General features: G+C 46.2%; 1 protein-coding gene across 1 annotated transcript in view; it reads right to left on the reverse strand.

Moving 5' to 3' along the window:
- Positions 1-2,835: 2,835 nt before the first annotated feature.
- Positions 2,836-15,869, reverse strand: part of LOC136172936 (collagen alpha-4(VI) chain-like) — a 107,100-nt gene continuing 94,066 nt past the window's right edge. The window contains 4 exon segments of the mRNA XM_065942103.1: positions 2,836-2,947; positions 5,354-5,450; positions 7,588-8,271; positions 9,695-9,785. Of these exon segments, the coding sequence (XP_065798175.1) occupies positions 2,836-2,947; positions 5,354-5,450; positions 7,588-8,271; positions 9,695-9,785 (984 nt within the window).

The following is a 15,869-nucleotide window of genomic DNA, read 5'->3' on the forward strand; positions in this document are numbered from 1 at the left end:
CATCATTGAAAAAGCAAGAGAGTTCCAGAAAAACATCTATTTCTGCTTTATTGACTATGCCAAAGCCTTTGACTGTGTGGATCACAATAAACTGTGGAAAATTCTGAAAGAGATGGGAATACAGACCACCTGACCTGCCTCTTGAGAAACCTATATGCAGGTCAAGAAGCAACAGTTAGAACTGGACATGGAGCAACAGATTGGTTCCAAATGGGAAAAGGAGTACATCAAGGCTGTATATTGTCACCCTGCTTATTTAACTTATATGCAGAGTACATCATGAGAAACACTGGGCTGGATGAAGCACAAGCTGGAATCAAGATTGCTGGGAGAAATATCAATAACCTCAGATATGCAGATGACACCCACCTTTATGGCAGAAAGCGAAGAGGAACTAAAAAGCCTCTTGATGAAAGTGAAAGAGGAGAGTGAAAAAGTTGGCTTAAAGCTCAACATTCAGAAAACTAAGATCATGGCATCTGGTCCCATCACTTCATGGCAAATAGATGGGGAAACAGTGGAAACAGTGACAGACTTTATTTTGGGGGGCTCCAAGATCACTGCAGATGGTGATTGCAGCCATGAAATTAAAAGACGCTTACTCCTTGGAAGAAAAGTTATGACCAACCTAGACAGCATATTAAAAAGCAGAGACATTACTTTGCCAACAAAGGTCCGTCTAGTCAAGGGTATGGTTTTTCCAGTGGTCATGTATGGATGTGAGAGTTGGACGGTGGAGAAAGCTGAGCACTGAAAAATTGATGCTTTTGAACTGTGGTGTTGGAGAAAACTCTTGAGAGTCCCTTGGACTACAAGGAGATCCAACCAGTCCATCCTAAAGGAGATCAGTCCTGGGTGTTCATTGGAAGGACTGATGCTGAAGCTGAAACTCCAATACTTTGGCCACCTCATGCGAAGAGTTGACTCATTGCAAAAGACCCTGATGCTGGGAGGGATTGGGGGCAGGAGGAGATGGACGACAGAGGATGTGATGCCTGGATTGCATCACCAACTTGATGGACATGGGTTTGTCCCAGGTGAACGCCGGGAGCTGGTGATGAACAGGGAGGCCTGGCGTGCTGCAGTTCATGGGGTCACAAAGAATCAGACACGACTGAGCGACTGAACTGAACTGAATGCATATATATGGAATCTATAAAGATGGTACTGAATAATTTATTTTCAGGGAAGCAGTGGAGAAACAGACAAAAAGAAGAGGCCTATGGACACAGGGAGGGGAGGAGAGGTGAGATGTATGGAGGAGTAACACGGAAGCTGACATTACCATATGTAAAATAGACAGCCAACAGGAATTTGCTATGTGTCTCAGGAAACTCAAGCAGGATCTCCGTATCAACCTAGAAGGGTGGGATGGGGAGAGAGATGGGAGGGAGCTTCAAGAGGGAAGGGATATATGTATACCTATGGCTGATTTATGTTGAGGTTTGACAGAAAACAACAAAATTCTGTAAAGCAATTATCCTCTCATTAAAAAATAAATTAACTTTTTTTTAAAAGTCTACCAATAACAAATGCTGGAGAAAGTTTGGAGAAAAGGGTACTCTCCTACACTGTTGGTGGGAATATATTAATAAATTGCTGAGAGACTATGGAGAACAGTGTGGAGGTTCCTCAAAAAAACTAAAAATGGAGTTGCCATATGTTTCTGCAGTCCCACTCCTGGGCATATATCTGGGAAAAGATATAATTCAAAGAGATACATGTATCCCAGTGTTCACAAGTAGCACTCTTCGCAATTCACCAATACCTGGAAACAACCCAATATCCATCAACAGATGAATGGGTAAAGAAAATATGGTACCTGGGTACAATGGAACACTAGCCACAAAAAGGAATGAGTGCCATTTGCAGCATTGGACCTAGGGGCTTCTCTGGGGGCGCTAGTGGTAAAGAACCCACCTGCCAATGCAGGAGACATAAGAGATGTGGGTTCAGTCCATGGATTGGGAAGATCCCCTGGAGAAAGTCATGGCAACCCACTCCAGGGTTCATGCCCAGAGAATCTCAAGGACAGAGGAGTCTGTGGGCTACAGTCCTTGGGGTTCCAAACAGTCAGACACGACTGAAGCAACTTCAGACACATGTGCACAGTTGGAGCTACAGATTATCATACTAAGTGAAATAAATCAGAAAGACAAATATCACATGATATCACTTATACATTGAACCTAAAATATGATGCAAATAAAATCATCTATGACACAGAAACAGACCCACATACATAGAGAACAGACTTGCGGTTCTATGGGGGCTCCCCTGGTGGCTCAGAGGTTAAAGCATCTGCCTCCAATGCGGGAGACCCGGGTTCGATCCCTGGGTTCGATCTCTGGGTCAGGAAGTTCCCCTGGAGAAGGAAATGGCAACCACTCCAGTATTCTTGCCTGGGAAATTCCATGGACAGAGGAGCTTGGTAGGCTACCATCCATGGGGTCACAAAGAGTCGAAGTTTGCTGGTCATAGAACTTGTGGTTCTATGTGTTTCTTGCTATGAAGAAAATGGTTAGGGAAGGGATGGGCTGGGAGTTTGGGGTTAGAAGATGCAAGCTAATACATAAAGAATGGATAGACAACCAGGTCTTACTATAAATCACAGAGAACTATATTCAACATCCTGTGATAAGCCATAATGGAAAAGAATACACACACACACACACACACATATATAACTGATTCACTGAGCAGAAATTAACAGAACACTGGAAATCAACTATATTTCCATTAAAAAATAAAGAAAGAATAAATTTCAAAAAAAGTGTCGTCTCTGAAGCTAACACAGGAGAGGAATTGACGAGGAAGGCAGTGGGCCGCAGTGATTCAGCCCCGAGGAGCTGAATCAGACCTGCAGTCAGCGAGGTCTGACAGGCCCTTTGGTCCCTTGATGGCTTTCAGCACTCCCTTAGAGACAAGAGACAGCTCTTTCTTCTGACTGGAGGGCAGGGAGCAAGGCTGTCAGCTACAGAGGGAGTTGCAGGAGGTTGCACTTGGCTGCCTTTACTTCTGAAAACAGGAAACAGGGCATGCGCTAGAGGAGGAGACAGGAAGGAAGGAGGGCGAGGAGGAGGACAAGATACAGGACAGCCTTGGGATGCAGTGGGGGAGGGCCCTGGCCGCAGCCAAGGAACAGAGCTCCAGGTGAATCTGGAAGCCTTCACGCCCCTGCGAACAGGACTGAATCTGATCACGAGGAAGCTCTCTTCCACTCTGTTCACCTTGATTCTGCGGGGAAGGATTCGTTTGGGCCTGCTTCTCACTCTTGGGTGCTAGGTGGAATCACCGGCTCAGTTCCACACCTAGAGATTCTGATTGATTTGTCTGGGATGAGGCCTGGGTGGTGAGAATGATTAAAAATTCTCAGATGATTCTCATTTACAGCCAAGATTGAAAACCACTGCCTTAGTAACCTTTAGCACACTTGGCAGACATTATACACCAAAAGCGGAAGAGTCAACAAGATAAGTTTTTCTGTGGTGAATGTCTAGCCTAAGGAGGGGAAATGTTACTGACCTGCCTACTATTCCTGTGTCTGTCTGGTTTTTCCTTTCCTCTGGATATGCGTTTTCTTTGGAAAAGACATATATGACATATCGACATCTTAACAGCTAGCTTGTATGCCTACTGTGTGGCAAACACATTATCAAGTTTCATCTTCAAAACAACCCCATGAGGTATGTACTCACATAATCCCCATGCTACAGATCAGAAAACCGAGCTGCAGAGAGAGTAATTAACTCTTCCATGGCCATCTAGATAGAGCACCAGAGACAGAATCATGCAGGCACATTCAAAAACCTCTGGGGGGTGACCTCTCATCTAATCTAAGCGAGACCGACCATACCACTCACTAGAAACTCTCAGCTTTCCTTTCCCTGCCTTTTAGAAACTTCAGAATCAAATGCCCTCAGATCTCTTTCTAATGTGTTTACTGTTTGGCTTTATTTGTTGATCCCATGTAAGAGGTGGCAGTGGCATTGGCTATAATCCAAAATTGATGCTACGGTTGCCTTGAAAAGTGAAAGTGTTAGTCACTCAGTCCTGTTCGACTTTATGAGATCCCATAGACGACAGCCCACCAGACTCCTCTGTTCACGGAATTCTCCAGGCAAGAACATTGGAGTGGGTTGCCATTCCCTTCTCCAGGGGATCCTCCTGATCCAGGGATCAAACCCAAGTGTCCCGCACTGCAGGCAGACTCTTTACTGTCTGAGCCCCAGGGAAGCACAGTTGTCTTAGATGGATCTAAAATGTTCCTTAAACTCGGTCAGAACACACGTGGCCACTCATAGATGAAGGAGTCTTCTACAAGCCAGAGCATCTTCCTTCAAGGTCAAGGGTATGTTCGCCACTTCTGCAATAGATCATTGTTTCCACAATGAAGTACAGACACTCCATGGGGTGAGACTCTGTAACACTCCCTGAGACAGCTTCTGTTAGCTCCAGATTTATAGTCAAATAAAAGTCAGCCTTCTACTGTTTCCTTAAACTAGTTATTTTTAGCTGTGTACACAGATCTGTGCTCTTGTAAGCAAACTGTATAAACAGCTGAGGTCTGCATGCTAACACAGTGTATAGGATTTTTTTTTTTTAAGTAAAGATTTTTAAAAGTAAATTCAACCCAAGGAGCAAGAAGTAATTGTGTTTTTACCATAGACATTGCCTGGACTTCTTTCTTTTCCAGTTTTTTTCAGTTTTGCTGGATCTTTTTGATGATTTTCTTCAGCATCGTCGCCACTCTTTTCATAGTTCTCAAGGGCTTCTTGCTGAGTGATAGAAGTCATTGCGACTTCTCTATCCTCCTCTTGAAAAGAGCCTTTTGCTTCGAGGGCTTTCAAATCATCAGTAAGGCCAGATTTGCCACACTGGCGCTTAGGCAACCTGCACAGAAAGAAAAGACTGCGAGAATAAGGGGGTGAGTCCCACCTGGCACCTCTGGGCTCGGGGGTTTCAGACTTGGGTATCTGCTGACGGTTCCATTTCCAAACCAGCCGCTGTCCTAGGTTTGCAGGGGCGCTGGGACAAACATCAGAATAATATGTTTAGCACTATCAATTTTACCTCCAGGACGTGGGATTAGAGGATGGGAAATGCAGTGGACAGGAAAACTGTTACTGTTTGCCCTGATAAACTTATGTGCTCCTTGAATTTTATTGGTCCTGTATTACTCTTACTATTGAAAAACAAGGAAACAGAAATCAAAGCATATCAGAATCATCAAACACAGGAGCATCTGAACCCCAGTGGTCTGAGTCAAAGGATGGTTTGCCTGTGACCTGAGGGAGATGGTCCCTGCAGGACACAGAACCGTGGGACAAGCCCGGCCCTGCCCTCAGCCTACCTCCTGACAGGCAAGGTGGGTTGTAGCCGGGTGTCCCCTCGGCTTGGGCCCCCACACTGCTCAATGAACTCTGGAGGTGGGTACTGATTAGTGCCACCTAAAAATGAAATACAACATCACATCAAATAAAGCACAAAATAGTACGAAACTCAAAAATAAAATGAAGTAAAATAAAGCACAAGACCAAAATGTTATCCATTAAGACATAAAATAAAATCAATTAAAGTATACAATATACAATGAAGCAAAATAAAGTATGACAAAATAAAATACAAAACAAAAAAGTCCATTGACATAAAATCAAAAAGGTGTAAACTCATTGATTTTATGTCAGTGGACTTTTTTGTTTTGTATTTTATTTTGTCATACTTTATTTTGCTTCATTGTATATTGTATACTTTAATTGACTTTTATTTATGTCTTAATGGATAACATTTTGGTCTTATGCTTTATTTTACCTCATTGCATGAGACAAGTGCTCAGAGCTGGTGCACTGGGATGACCCAGAGGGATGGGATGAGGAGGGAGGTGGGAGGGGGGTTCAGGATGGGGAACACATGTAAATCCATGGCTGATTCATGTCAATCTATGGCAAAAACCACTACAATATTGTAAAGTAATTAGCTTCCAACTAATAAAAATAATTGGGGGAGAAAAAAAAGAACACCGATCAATTTAATGATAATTGAGATAATTTTGAAAGACTGTTATAGATACATTAGTGTGTGAAAATTAACCCAATTAAATACTAACAAAATGTGAAAAAAAAACAAAAATAAAAATAAAAGCATAAAATGAATTCTATTGTATAAGCAATATAAAATAAAACTATAACATAAAAGAATAGAACAAAATATGAAATGCAACCTAATGTAATAAAACATGTAAAATGAAATTAAAACAGACTAGAAAAATAATCCTCTAGCCTCCTTCTTCCTCAAAGAATCACTAAGCCTTCAGTCACCTATTACAATTCTTTCTTCCACCTCTTGCAAAGGTAAGGAATCTCAAGGTTCACTGACCTTTCTAGAATCACACAGCACTTGAGTGGCAGAGCTTAGACTAGAAGCAATTCATTAATGTCTATGTCTCTCAAGTTATAGAGGCGTAAGTGCTGTGTCTCTACTTCTAAGATGTCCATCAGACTTCCTTTATTCCCTCGGTGACAAAGGAGCTTTATGTGAAGGGATGTCATACCCACTTATAAACAGAGAAACTGGTGTCTCCCAGCCAAGAGGCCAAGAAGGCCTCCCACGTCACAAGGAGGTACCCACACATGAGTTGTTTGGTACTATGCCCAGTTGGACAAAGCCCAAGGCAAACTCCTACAAATGTGACCAGCATAATACCCACCCTGCAACCGAACCATCACCATCATCATGCTAGGATACAGATTTGGTGCCAGTTACCCACAAATCTCATTCAACTTGTTCTGACTGGAAGTGAGGAAGTAGAACAGGATACAGGAAAGAATTCTGGCCAAGATGCACGGTCACAGCACTTTTCACTGGCGCTCCAACCTGAGATGGGAGGTTTCAGATTTCTGTCTTATCTCCCTCATTTCCTAGCAAGTCCCTGAAAACTCCTGCAAAGTATGGTCCCTGAACCAGCAGCAGCAGCACAACCAGGAGCTTATTTAAAATGCAGACTGCCCACTTTGCTGCACAGAGAAATTAAACACAACATTGTACACTGACTATATTCCAATGAAATCTTTTTGAAAAATGCAGACTCTCAGGCCCCAGCTCAGACCCACTGAATCAAAATCCAAAGTTTAACCAGATCCCCAGGAAAAGCATGTGCATGTTAAAATCTGAGCAGCTCGGTTCCATAGCAGTGGATTCCAGATCACTGGACACAGTAATAACAGTAACTGTGCTTCATGCGTGTACCGCAGTGCTACTTCCACGCACATATCTGAACACAGGCTTCACAAATAGGGAAGAGATTTTTACCCTCGTTCTGGTAAATGACAAAATCAAAAGATTCAGTGGAAACCCGAGGCCTTCCAGCCTCCCAGACAAGAAGCCAACACTAAGCCTGGAACAGTGTCAGGGCAACATAGCTTAGGGTTTTCAGGAAGCGGGGTGCTCCCTGGGGTCTCCCCTAGAGGTGGAGACCCCGGGGCAGCCTACAGCTCAGCAAGGGTGAAGGTGCCATGGGCACCCACCCACCCATATGCCAGGCTCTGTGCTTGCCTCTTCCCACCCTACCCAGCATCCCCATCTGCTCACTTTTTAAGAGGTTCAGGAAGGCCCACATGAAGCCCAGGGCATAAGTCACCTCTGCCTCCGAGACCCCTTCTAGGCGCAGCAGGGGCTGCCCCCAGGGGAAGCTGGCCACATGGACCAGCTCTGCCAGTTCGTGGGTCCCCACACCTGGGTCCAAGGCCAGCACAAACAGAGTGATGCCGTTGCATTTGGCCTCCAGGGACAGAGTCCTTAACTTCTCCCTGTCCCAGCTGCTGGTCTTGCTGGCCACGATGGCAAAGAGGACCTGAGCCCTCTGGAACAGCGGGGCAGCCAGGAGCACCTTCTCCAGCGTCCACTCCAGGGCATGGCCCAGGGCGGGCGCTCCCCACAGGGGGTAGCCCACTGCCTCGCGGACGCTCCTCTGCATCTGTGTCCGGTGGCCATACGCGGTCAGGTGGAAGCCCTTGAGCACGGGCGCCCGCCCCGCTCCAGGCCAGAAGCTGGGGGTCGTGTGTGTCACCAGGGCCACGCGGGCTCCGCGGGGGGACGCGCTCGGCTGCCTAGCCACCTCCAGCTCTTCGAGCACGGTGTCCACCAGGGTCAAGGCTGTGCAGTAGAGGTCGGCGCCCACGCCGCAAGAGCCATCCACCACAAAGGCGATGTCCGCGTCCACTTGCAGGGGCCTGGGAGTTCCCTGCCCGCACTCCGGGGCCGGGAGGCACTGATCTGCAGAGGAGAAGCCGGGTTACCACGTGTCCCTTCCCTTTCTAGGCACACATGCTTCCCGCACTCAGTAGGGAGAGCGGCTGCTGAAGCCTGCCTGCCTGGGGCTGACTTCGGCCAGCAGATGGGCGCTGTAAATAAACATGCCTGGTTTTCAGAAGGAAGAGTTGAGAGTACATCTGATTCCACAGTTAATGTTTCTAGCCACTAGGCCACGTGGCTTCCTAACCCCTAGGTTCACAGCCCCCCTACTTGGTACAGTCAGGCCGGCCTCTTACTGGGTGTGTGACCTGGGGCACATCTGTCTGATGGAGATAGAAAGCGGAAGTGAGAGTGAAGTCGCTCAGTCGTGTCCAACTCTTTGCGACCCCATGGACTGTAGCCTACCAGGCTCCTCCGTCCATTAGATTTTCCAGGCAAGAATACTGGAGTGGGGTGCCATTGCCTTCTCCACCGATGGAAAATTATATTATGAATATAATGATTATATTATGATATCATAATATAATAATCATTATATTATGAATATAATGATATTCATAATAATAAACCTCCCTTATGGGGCTGTTTGTGCAGTTTTCAACTTTAAAATGAGTTAATATACATAAGTGCTCAGAACAATGCCTGTGTAGTCAAAGCTCAGGCTCCATAAACTCCAGCTGGGTGTTCGCTTGTGCAGGAGGTGGGTAAAGGCCCAGAGAGACCACAGCGTCAAACAAAATAATGAACGGGAAAGCAGTTCATCAATTGTAACGAGCTCTACGAACAGCAGTTCCTGTATCTGACCAGGTTTTCAGAGCCATGCCTCTCATGGCAGTTTTAGGACTTAGTGTGGATCCAAAAGAGGGAGCCACAGAATCCCCTTTTGCTTTCCTGTCCAGGACTCGGGGTGGCACCAGGGGAGGTGATGTGCAGGACAGCTCTTCACACGTGGGCGTGCGTGGGTTTCAGCAACACTACTCTTTCTGTGTCCAGGCCGGTGTTAGGTGTGGGAAGCTGGGGTCTCTCCGAGACCCTGCTGGTGGCCAATGGCAGTTCCAGGTCGAGAACTCAAGGCTCTTGACCTTTGTTCAGTGGTCTGCCCATCACACTAATGGGCCAATGAGGAAGGGACACGAACCCAGGCATATCCAGGAGCCTTAGCAGGACCGGTAAGGAGGCGGAGGGGCTGGGATCAGAAGCTAGGGAGCGGGAGGGACTGGATGGCGGAGCACTAGCAGACACTCGCTTTCCAAAGGGGGCAGGCATCGCACATCTCTGGCTGACTGTGGCCACAAGGGAATGCCGTGTCTGAGACTCTCCAGCCCATTCTGACTTCCCAAGAAAAACTGATACACATCTGCGGAGCTGAGCTGGCCTGTGGCCACCAGCTAATTCACCCTGCTCTGAAGACATCAATCCCACCAGCAGTGCCGTCCAGGCTTACCACAGCAGAGAGTGCAGTGGGCCATGCCTTCCACATGCTGCTGGCTCTCCATCTCCCAGACATACAGATGAAATCTGTTGCTTCTATTCATCTAGTGCCAACACATACACGAGGTTATCATTAGCAGAGCTAAATGTCAGGCCATATTTTTCATACACCTTCCAATTCAGATGAGAAAAACATTAATATGATATTTTTAAAGATGAGAAAAACATTAATATGATATTTTTAAAGAACACGTGTAACTCTCTATGTCTATATAATTTGGCATTTCTAGTACAGCTATTTACAGTCACTTAGTTCTCCAGTCCTAACCTGGAGGCTGGACTATACCATTGGTGTGGGCACATGAGGTGTGGCCACGTGTATAAAACTCAACCAACGTCAGGTTGTGTTGGAGTGAGGGTAAGGGAGTTAAGGCTTCAGTCTTCTATAAATTCTGTAAATCTTCAGCGATTGTCCACCGTGTGTGATGCAGTGTGGTGGGAGTTATTAATCATGAACATGCAGACCCTTCAAGGACATGGCCACAGATCTAGGTCATAAGCCACGAGGATGGAAGGAGGCAGAAATCATCAGAGAGGCCAGAGCTGGTAAGAAGGAGGGAGAATCAGGGAAGGTTTTGTAGGGATGGCAAATGCATTTGTCTCCTTCACAGAACCTTTCCTATAATGATTAATTTAGTAACTGATATCAGGTTTAAAAGAAAAATTATATTAACAGTATTGAATCCAGCAAGGTCCGTGTGATAACTGGCTAGACAATCAACAAACTTATTCTCTCTTCTTCTGAAAACAAGACTACATTTTCATTCTTCCCTGTAGTCACTTGTACTATATGACCAGGGTCTAGCCAACAGCATGGAGGTGGAAGCTGTGAACGCCATTTCCAGGGTATGCACGAGCTCCCCTGCCTCCTTTGCCAGCCAGCTGTGGAGGATTCAGAAAAGGCCTTGAGTCCCTAGCGCATGATGGGGGTCACTGACAGAAGGAGCCTGGGTCCTGAATGCAGCAAAGTACCCTTCCTTTCACCCACACCCCCAAAGAACCCACATCACTGGTGACAGATGGAGAAATAACACTTTCTGGTGTTGAGCCCATGAGACTGGGGCAGGAACACTCTGGCTAATGCAGGCTCTTTGCAGGGTTTCCACCTTGTAATGATTAGAAACACTTTCATATTATTTCTCTCAGGAATTGAGGTGTGGATTGCAAAGAGTCAGATCTAAGCTTAGTCATGGCCATGTGGTTTTCCACTCTGTCAAAGCATGTAGGACAGGGACTTCCCTCGTTGAGAATTTGCCTTCCAGTGCAGGGGGCACAGGTTCGATCCCTTGTTGGGAAAGACCCCACATGCCCGTGTGGGGCAGCTAAGCCTGTGTACCACAGCTCCTGAGCTTGTGCTCCACAAGGGAAGACCGCACGCTGCAACTAAGGCCCAGCACAGCCAAATAAATATATAAAATAAATCATTTTTTAAAGCGTGTAGGACAGCACCTCCCTGGGAGTCAGCACTGCCCCCTGCATCCGTTTGGCTGGGACCAAGCAGACCTGGCCCCTCCTCTGGTGGCAAGGTGCTCAGCATGCAAAGATGTCATGCCTGTCCTCAGGGAGCAGACGGGCGGGGTTTACTTTGGAAAAGAACATTCTGGAACACACACTTCTTACAGAGCATTTACTCTTTCTGTTAGGACTGCCGTGTATCCCCAGCGTGATCCTTCACACTGAGCTTCCCTGAAGGAAAAACCCTTGTGGGGAAAGAAATACCGAGAGTGGAACTTTTCATAACACAAAACAAACATGAGAACATTCCTAAGTCTTCCGTGCTAAAAGCCATCCAAAATGAGGCTTTTTCCTGACTCAGACATTTGGGTCAACCAAGACTGATGAAACAGCTGCTAGGTAAAAGACATAACAAACCATTTGGAGACAAAAATGACAGAGTCACACCTTCAAAGAGCTTCAAAACCTAAGTGGAAGGATGGAGAAACCATTTTCAAGAAAGAAAGAGACCCGATAACACGTTTTAGTAACACAGGAACCAGAAATTCATTTCAAAGCGGATGGATAAAGGGAACCTGATGAGGATAATGACATCTGGCACTTTGGGGAGAATCAGGACAACCCTCAACTGGCAAAGAAGCATTATGGTGTGAAGGAACAGCATGCATGGATGACCAGAGATAAGCAGTGGTTATTCATGATTCTTCTCAACACCCTCCACCCCCAGAGACAGGAGAAGACAGACCCAACACGCAGCACATCTGAAACCCTGCAACACCCAGCCAGATGGAGGAGGCTGACACGAGCAGTGAGTGTGAAGTTGCCAACACCCAACATTCAGATCCATCCCACACGGTCATCAGATCTGAGTGTCGACCAAACTAAAGTGGGCGTAATAAATCACCAAGCATTAGAGACAACAGTGTCGGCATGGATGTGGCACATTAACAGCTTTCCTGGAAACCATGTGAGGCAGCTTGGAAGGCTTCTGAAACAAGGATCCACAGCAGTGTTCCAGCAGATATGAGAAGTCTGGGGTCACACTGGGAGCATGGACTTTCCTCCAAGAGTTGTGGGGAAAGGCTAACCTGGGGAATATTATGCTTAAATCATGGGAAACATGGTTAAAGTGTCTTATAAAATGCAAAATTGATGAGACTTTTAGAGGTAGTATGAAAGACTTCAAATAAATTCAAGCATACCCTCAAGTTTGCATTAATTAAAAAGGAAAGGTTCACAGGAAAAGCTCTAGGCAACATCAATGGAACTAGGTGTCAGGAACTCAGGTCCTAGTCCTTGGTTTGCCAGAATTGGCTGGGTGGCCTTGGACAAGCCTTTGGCCTATTTCCTCAACAACAGAATTTAGGGTAGGAGTCAATGCTACTGAGGTTTCTTCCTGTCTCAACACAGCCTGGTTCTTCATTAGTGTCCTCTGCATCTGCCTTGTTTGAAACATGGTGTTAACTTTCTGCTCACAGCAGCTGAACTCCTCCATCTGCTGTTCTGCTGGCTGGAGAACAACCAAATCCAACTGAATTGGAATCACTACAAAACTTTTATCTTTTTTTAAACTCCAAGGAAAAATGCTTTTATGATAACGCTTAAAATTTTTTACTATTCTTGCAAAGATCAAATTGTGGGAACAAGTACACAAAGACACAGTGGAGGTCTATGGGGAACTCTGATTCACGTTAGACTTATCCGCATCTAGCTGTTATTCATTAACATCTCATTACTTTGACTTCGGGCTTGCTGGCACAGTCACCGATAAGGTAGACAAGATGATTCTGAAGAAGGCTCAAGCAGAGAGATCCTGTGGGAGGGAATGTCAGCGTGAAAAGAGGAACCCGGCTCCATGATCCCCACTGCAGACACCCCTCAGCACCAGAGAAGGAAATCTCACCAACAGGGAGCCTGAAACACAAGCTACATGATGCACAACAGCTCAGGGATGCACTGCAGTTTGAATCAGCACCTCTCATGACTCCATCAACCAGCTTCCCCTCTGAAAGTCCAGCTGTGCTCTGATGAGACGGAAGTGCGGTGAAGTTGCTCAGTCGTCTCCGACTCTTTACAATCCCATGGACTGTAGCATGCCAGGCCTCCTCAGTCCATGGAATTTTCCAGTCAAGAGTACTGGAGTGGGTTGCCATTTCCTTCTCCAGGGGATCTTCAGTTCAGTTCAGTTCAGTTCAGTCACTCAGTCGTGTCTAACTCTTTGCAACTCCATGAATCACAGCATGCCAGGCCTCCCTGTCCATCACCAGCTCCCAGAGTTTACTCAAACTCATGTCCATCAAGTCGGTGATGCCATCCAACCATCTCTTCCTCTGTCGTCCCCTTCTCCTCCTGCCCCCAATCCCTCCCAGCATCAGGGTCTTTTGCAATGAGTCAACTCTTCGCATGAGGTGGCCAAAGTACTGGAGTTTCAGCTTCAGCATCAGTCCTTCCAATGAACACCCAGGACTGATCTCCTTTAGGATGGACTGGTTGGATCTCCTTGCAGTCCAAGGGACTCTCAAGAGTCTTCTCCAACACCACAGTTCAAAACCATCAATTCTTCTGCACTCAGCTTTCTTCACAGTCCAACTCTCACATCCATACATGACCACTAGAAAAACCATAGCCTTGACTAGATGGACCTTTGTTGGCAAAGTAATGTCTCTGCTCTTTAATATGCTATCTAGTTTGGTCACAACTTTCCTTCCAAGGAGTAAGCATCTTTTAATTTCATGGCTGCAATCACCATCTGCAGTGATTTGGGAGCCCAAAAAAATAGTCTGACACTGTTTCCACAGCTTCCCCATCTATTTGCCATGAAGTGATGGGACCAGATGCTATGATCTTAGTTTTCTGAATGCTGAGTTTTAAGCCAACTTTTTCATTCTCTTTAAAGACAGGTAAACTCCAGGAGTTGGTGATGGACAGGGAGGCCTGGCATGCTGCAGTCCATGGGGTTGCAAAGAGTCGGACACGACTGAGGGACTGAACTGAACTGAAGTGAAAGACATAGTGCATGGGGGAGGGGCGGGAAAGGATAAAGCACGGGAATTTGCATAAACTTTCTCTTTTTTTAAAATAGATAACATTCTTGAAGGATACAGACAACCTTCAAACCTCAACCCCCCAGCATTAAAGAACACTCTGTGGGCCCTGAGCTCAAGAAACCCACAAGGTTCAAATCAATTCTTGACTGCATTTGGACTGAGTTCCCAGAGGCCACAGGACGATGCTGTTTCCTGGGAATGAGCTGGAGGAGGCTCTTGGCTCGGGCAGATGGGAGAAGAGGGGAAGGAAGCAAGTGCTAAGAAGCAGGAGTCACTGTGGGCTGAGGAAGGGCTGATGGGACCCCAGGGAGGCAGAGTTAGAAACCATCTGGCATCTCGTTTCAGCTCCAGGCAGGAGATATGGCCCCACCAGGAACGCCATGAAGCTGCTGGCTCTTCCTGGACATCCCAGCAAATGCTGGGAGCTGACCTTGGATTGGGGGTGTTGAGTGACAGAGAGGAACCCGGGAATCAGACCTCCAGGGTGCAGATTCAAGACTGTGTCATTTAGAACAAGTCAGTTCAGCTCTGACCTTCCCTCACTTTCTCTGGGAAATGTTTTATCATAATTAACTTGCAGGATTAGTATGAGGATGAGCCCAAGACCCCTCAGACTCTACCATTCATGGAAACCATGAGGGGATCTCATTAAAGATACAGAGCCTGATGGACTGGGTCAGGGAGAAAGGTTAAGATTTGGTATTTCTTGCAAACCTGGGTAAGCCTGATAGGTTGCTAGTCCTGTGAACACACCTTGGGGAGTGTGGAGTGATGATGACAAGGCACGAAAAGCATATAGCATGGTGGCTGGAACTTCCCAGGTGCTATAAATAAATGGAAGCTTTCCAATTTCACATGCAGTTACTAGGCAAAGGCGCACTGGTAATGAATGCCCTTGAGGAGACAGCAGTAACAATGGCCTGCATTCTGTATACACAGAAAGTGTTGGATGTCCCTGTAAACACTACCTCTTGTAGCTCTCACAGCAAATCTGTGAGTTTATCCCCATTCCGCATGTGACTAAATTGAAGCACCATTGACAAATCACATGTCCAGGTTACACAAGGGGCAAAGCCGGAGTTTAAAGCCTCACTGCTTAATTCCTGTCCTTGGCTTCTGATCCTGGTGGTCCCTGTTGGGTGGTAACAATCTAGTCAAAGCCAGCAGCCCACAGGGCCTCAGCAACAGGTCATCCATGGCCTCTGGGTGTGTGTCTGGACAACCCAGCACATCCTTCAGAAAAAAAAAAAAAACAAGATGAATGTCCTCCTGCAACTTTTCTGACTTCTAAATTATACCATTTTAAATTACGCCCCCTCCACCCCGCCAAATCCCTTTGGCCTTCCTGTTAATATTTTCATCTTCTACAGCTAATGGCTTTTGTCTCCATGATAGCCAATTCTTAGGAATTTTTTTTTTTAAGAGCAATACACAGAAAGAGAAATAGAGCCAGTTCATCAATCTTTCTCACAGTATTCTTGTAAGTGTGTGTGTGTTAGTCACTCAGTCTGACTCTTTGTGACCCCATGGACTGTAGCCCACCAGGCTCCTTTGTCCATGGGATTCTTCAGACAAGAATACTGGAGTGGGTGCCATTTCCTTCTCTTGTATAGATAAAACTAATTA

Source organism: Muntiacus reevesi, chromosome 8 (assembly GCF_963930625.1).
Source record: "Muntiacus reevesi chromosome 8, mMunRee1.1, whole genome shotgun sequence".
Lineage (NCBI taxonomy): Eukaryota > Metazoa > Chordata > Mammalia > Artiodactyla > Cervidae > Muntiacus > Muntiacus reevesi.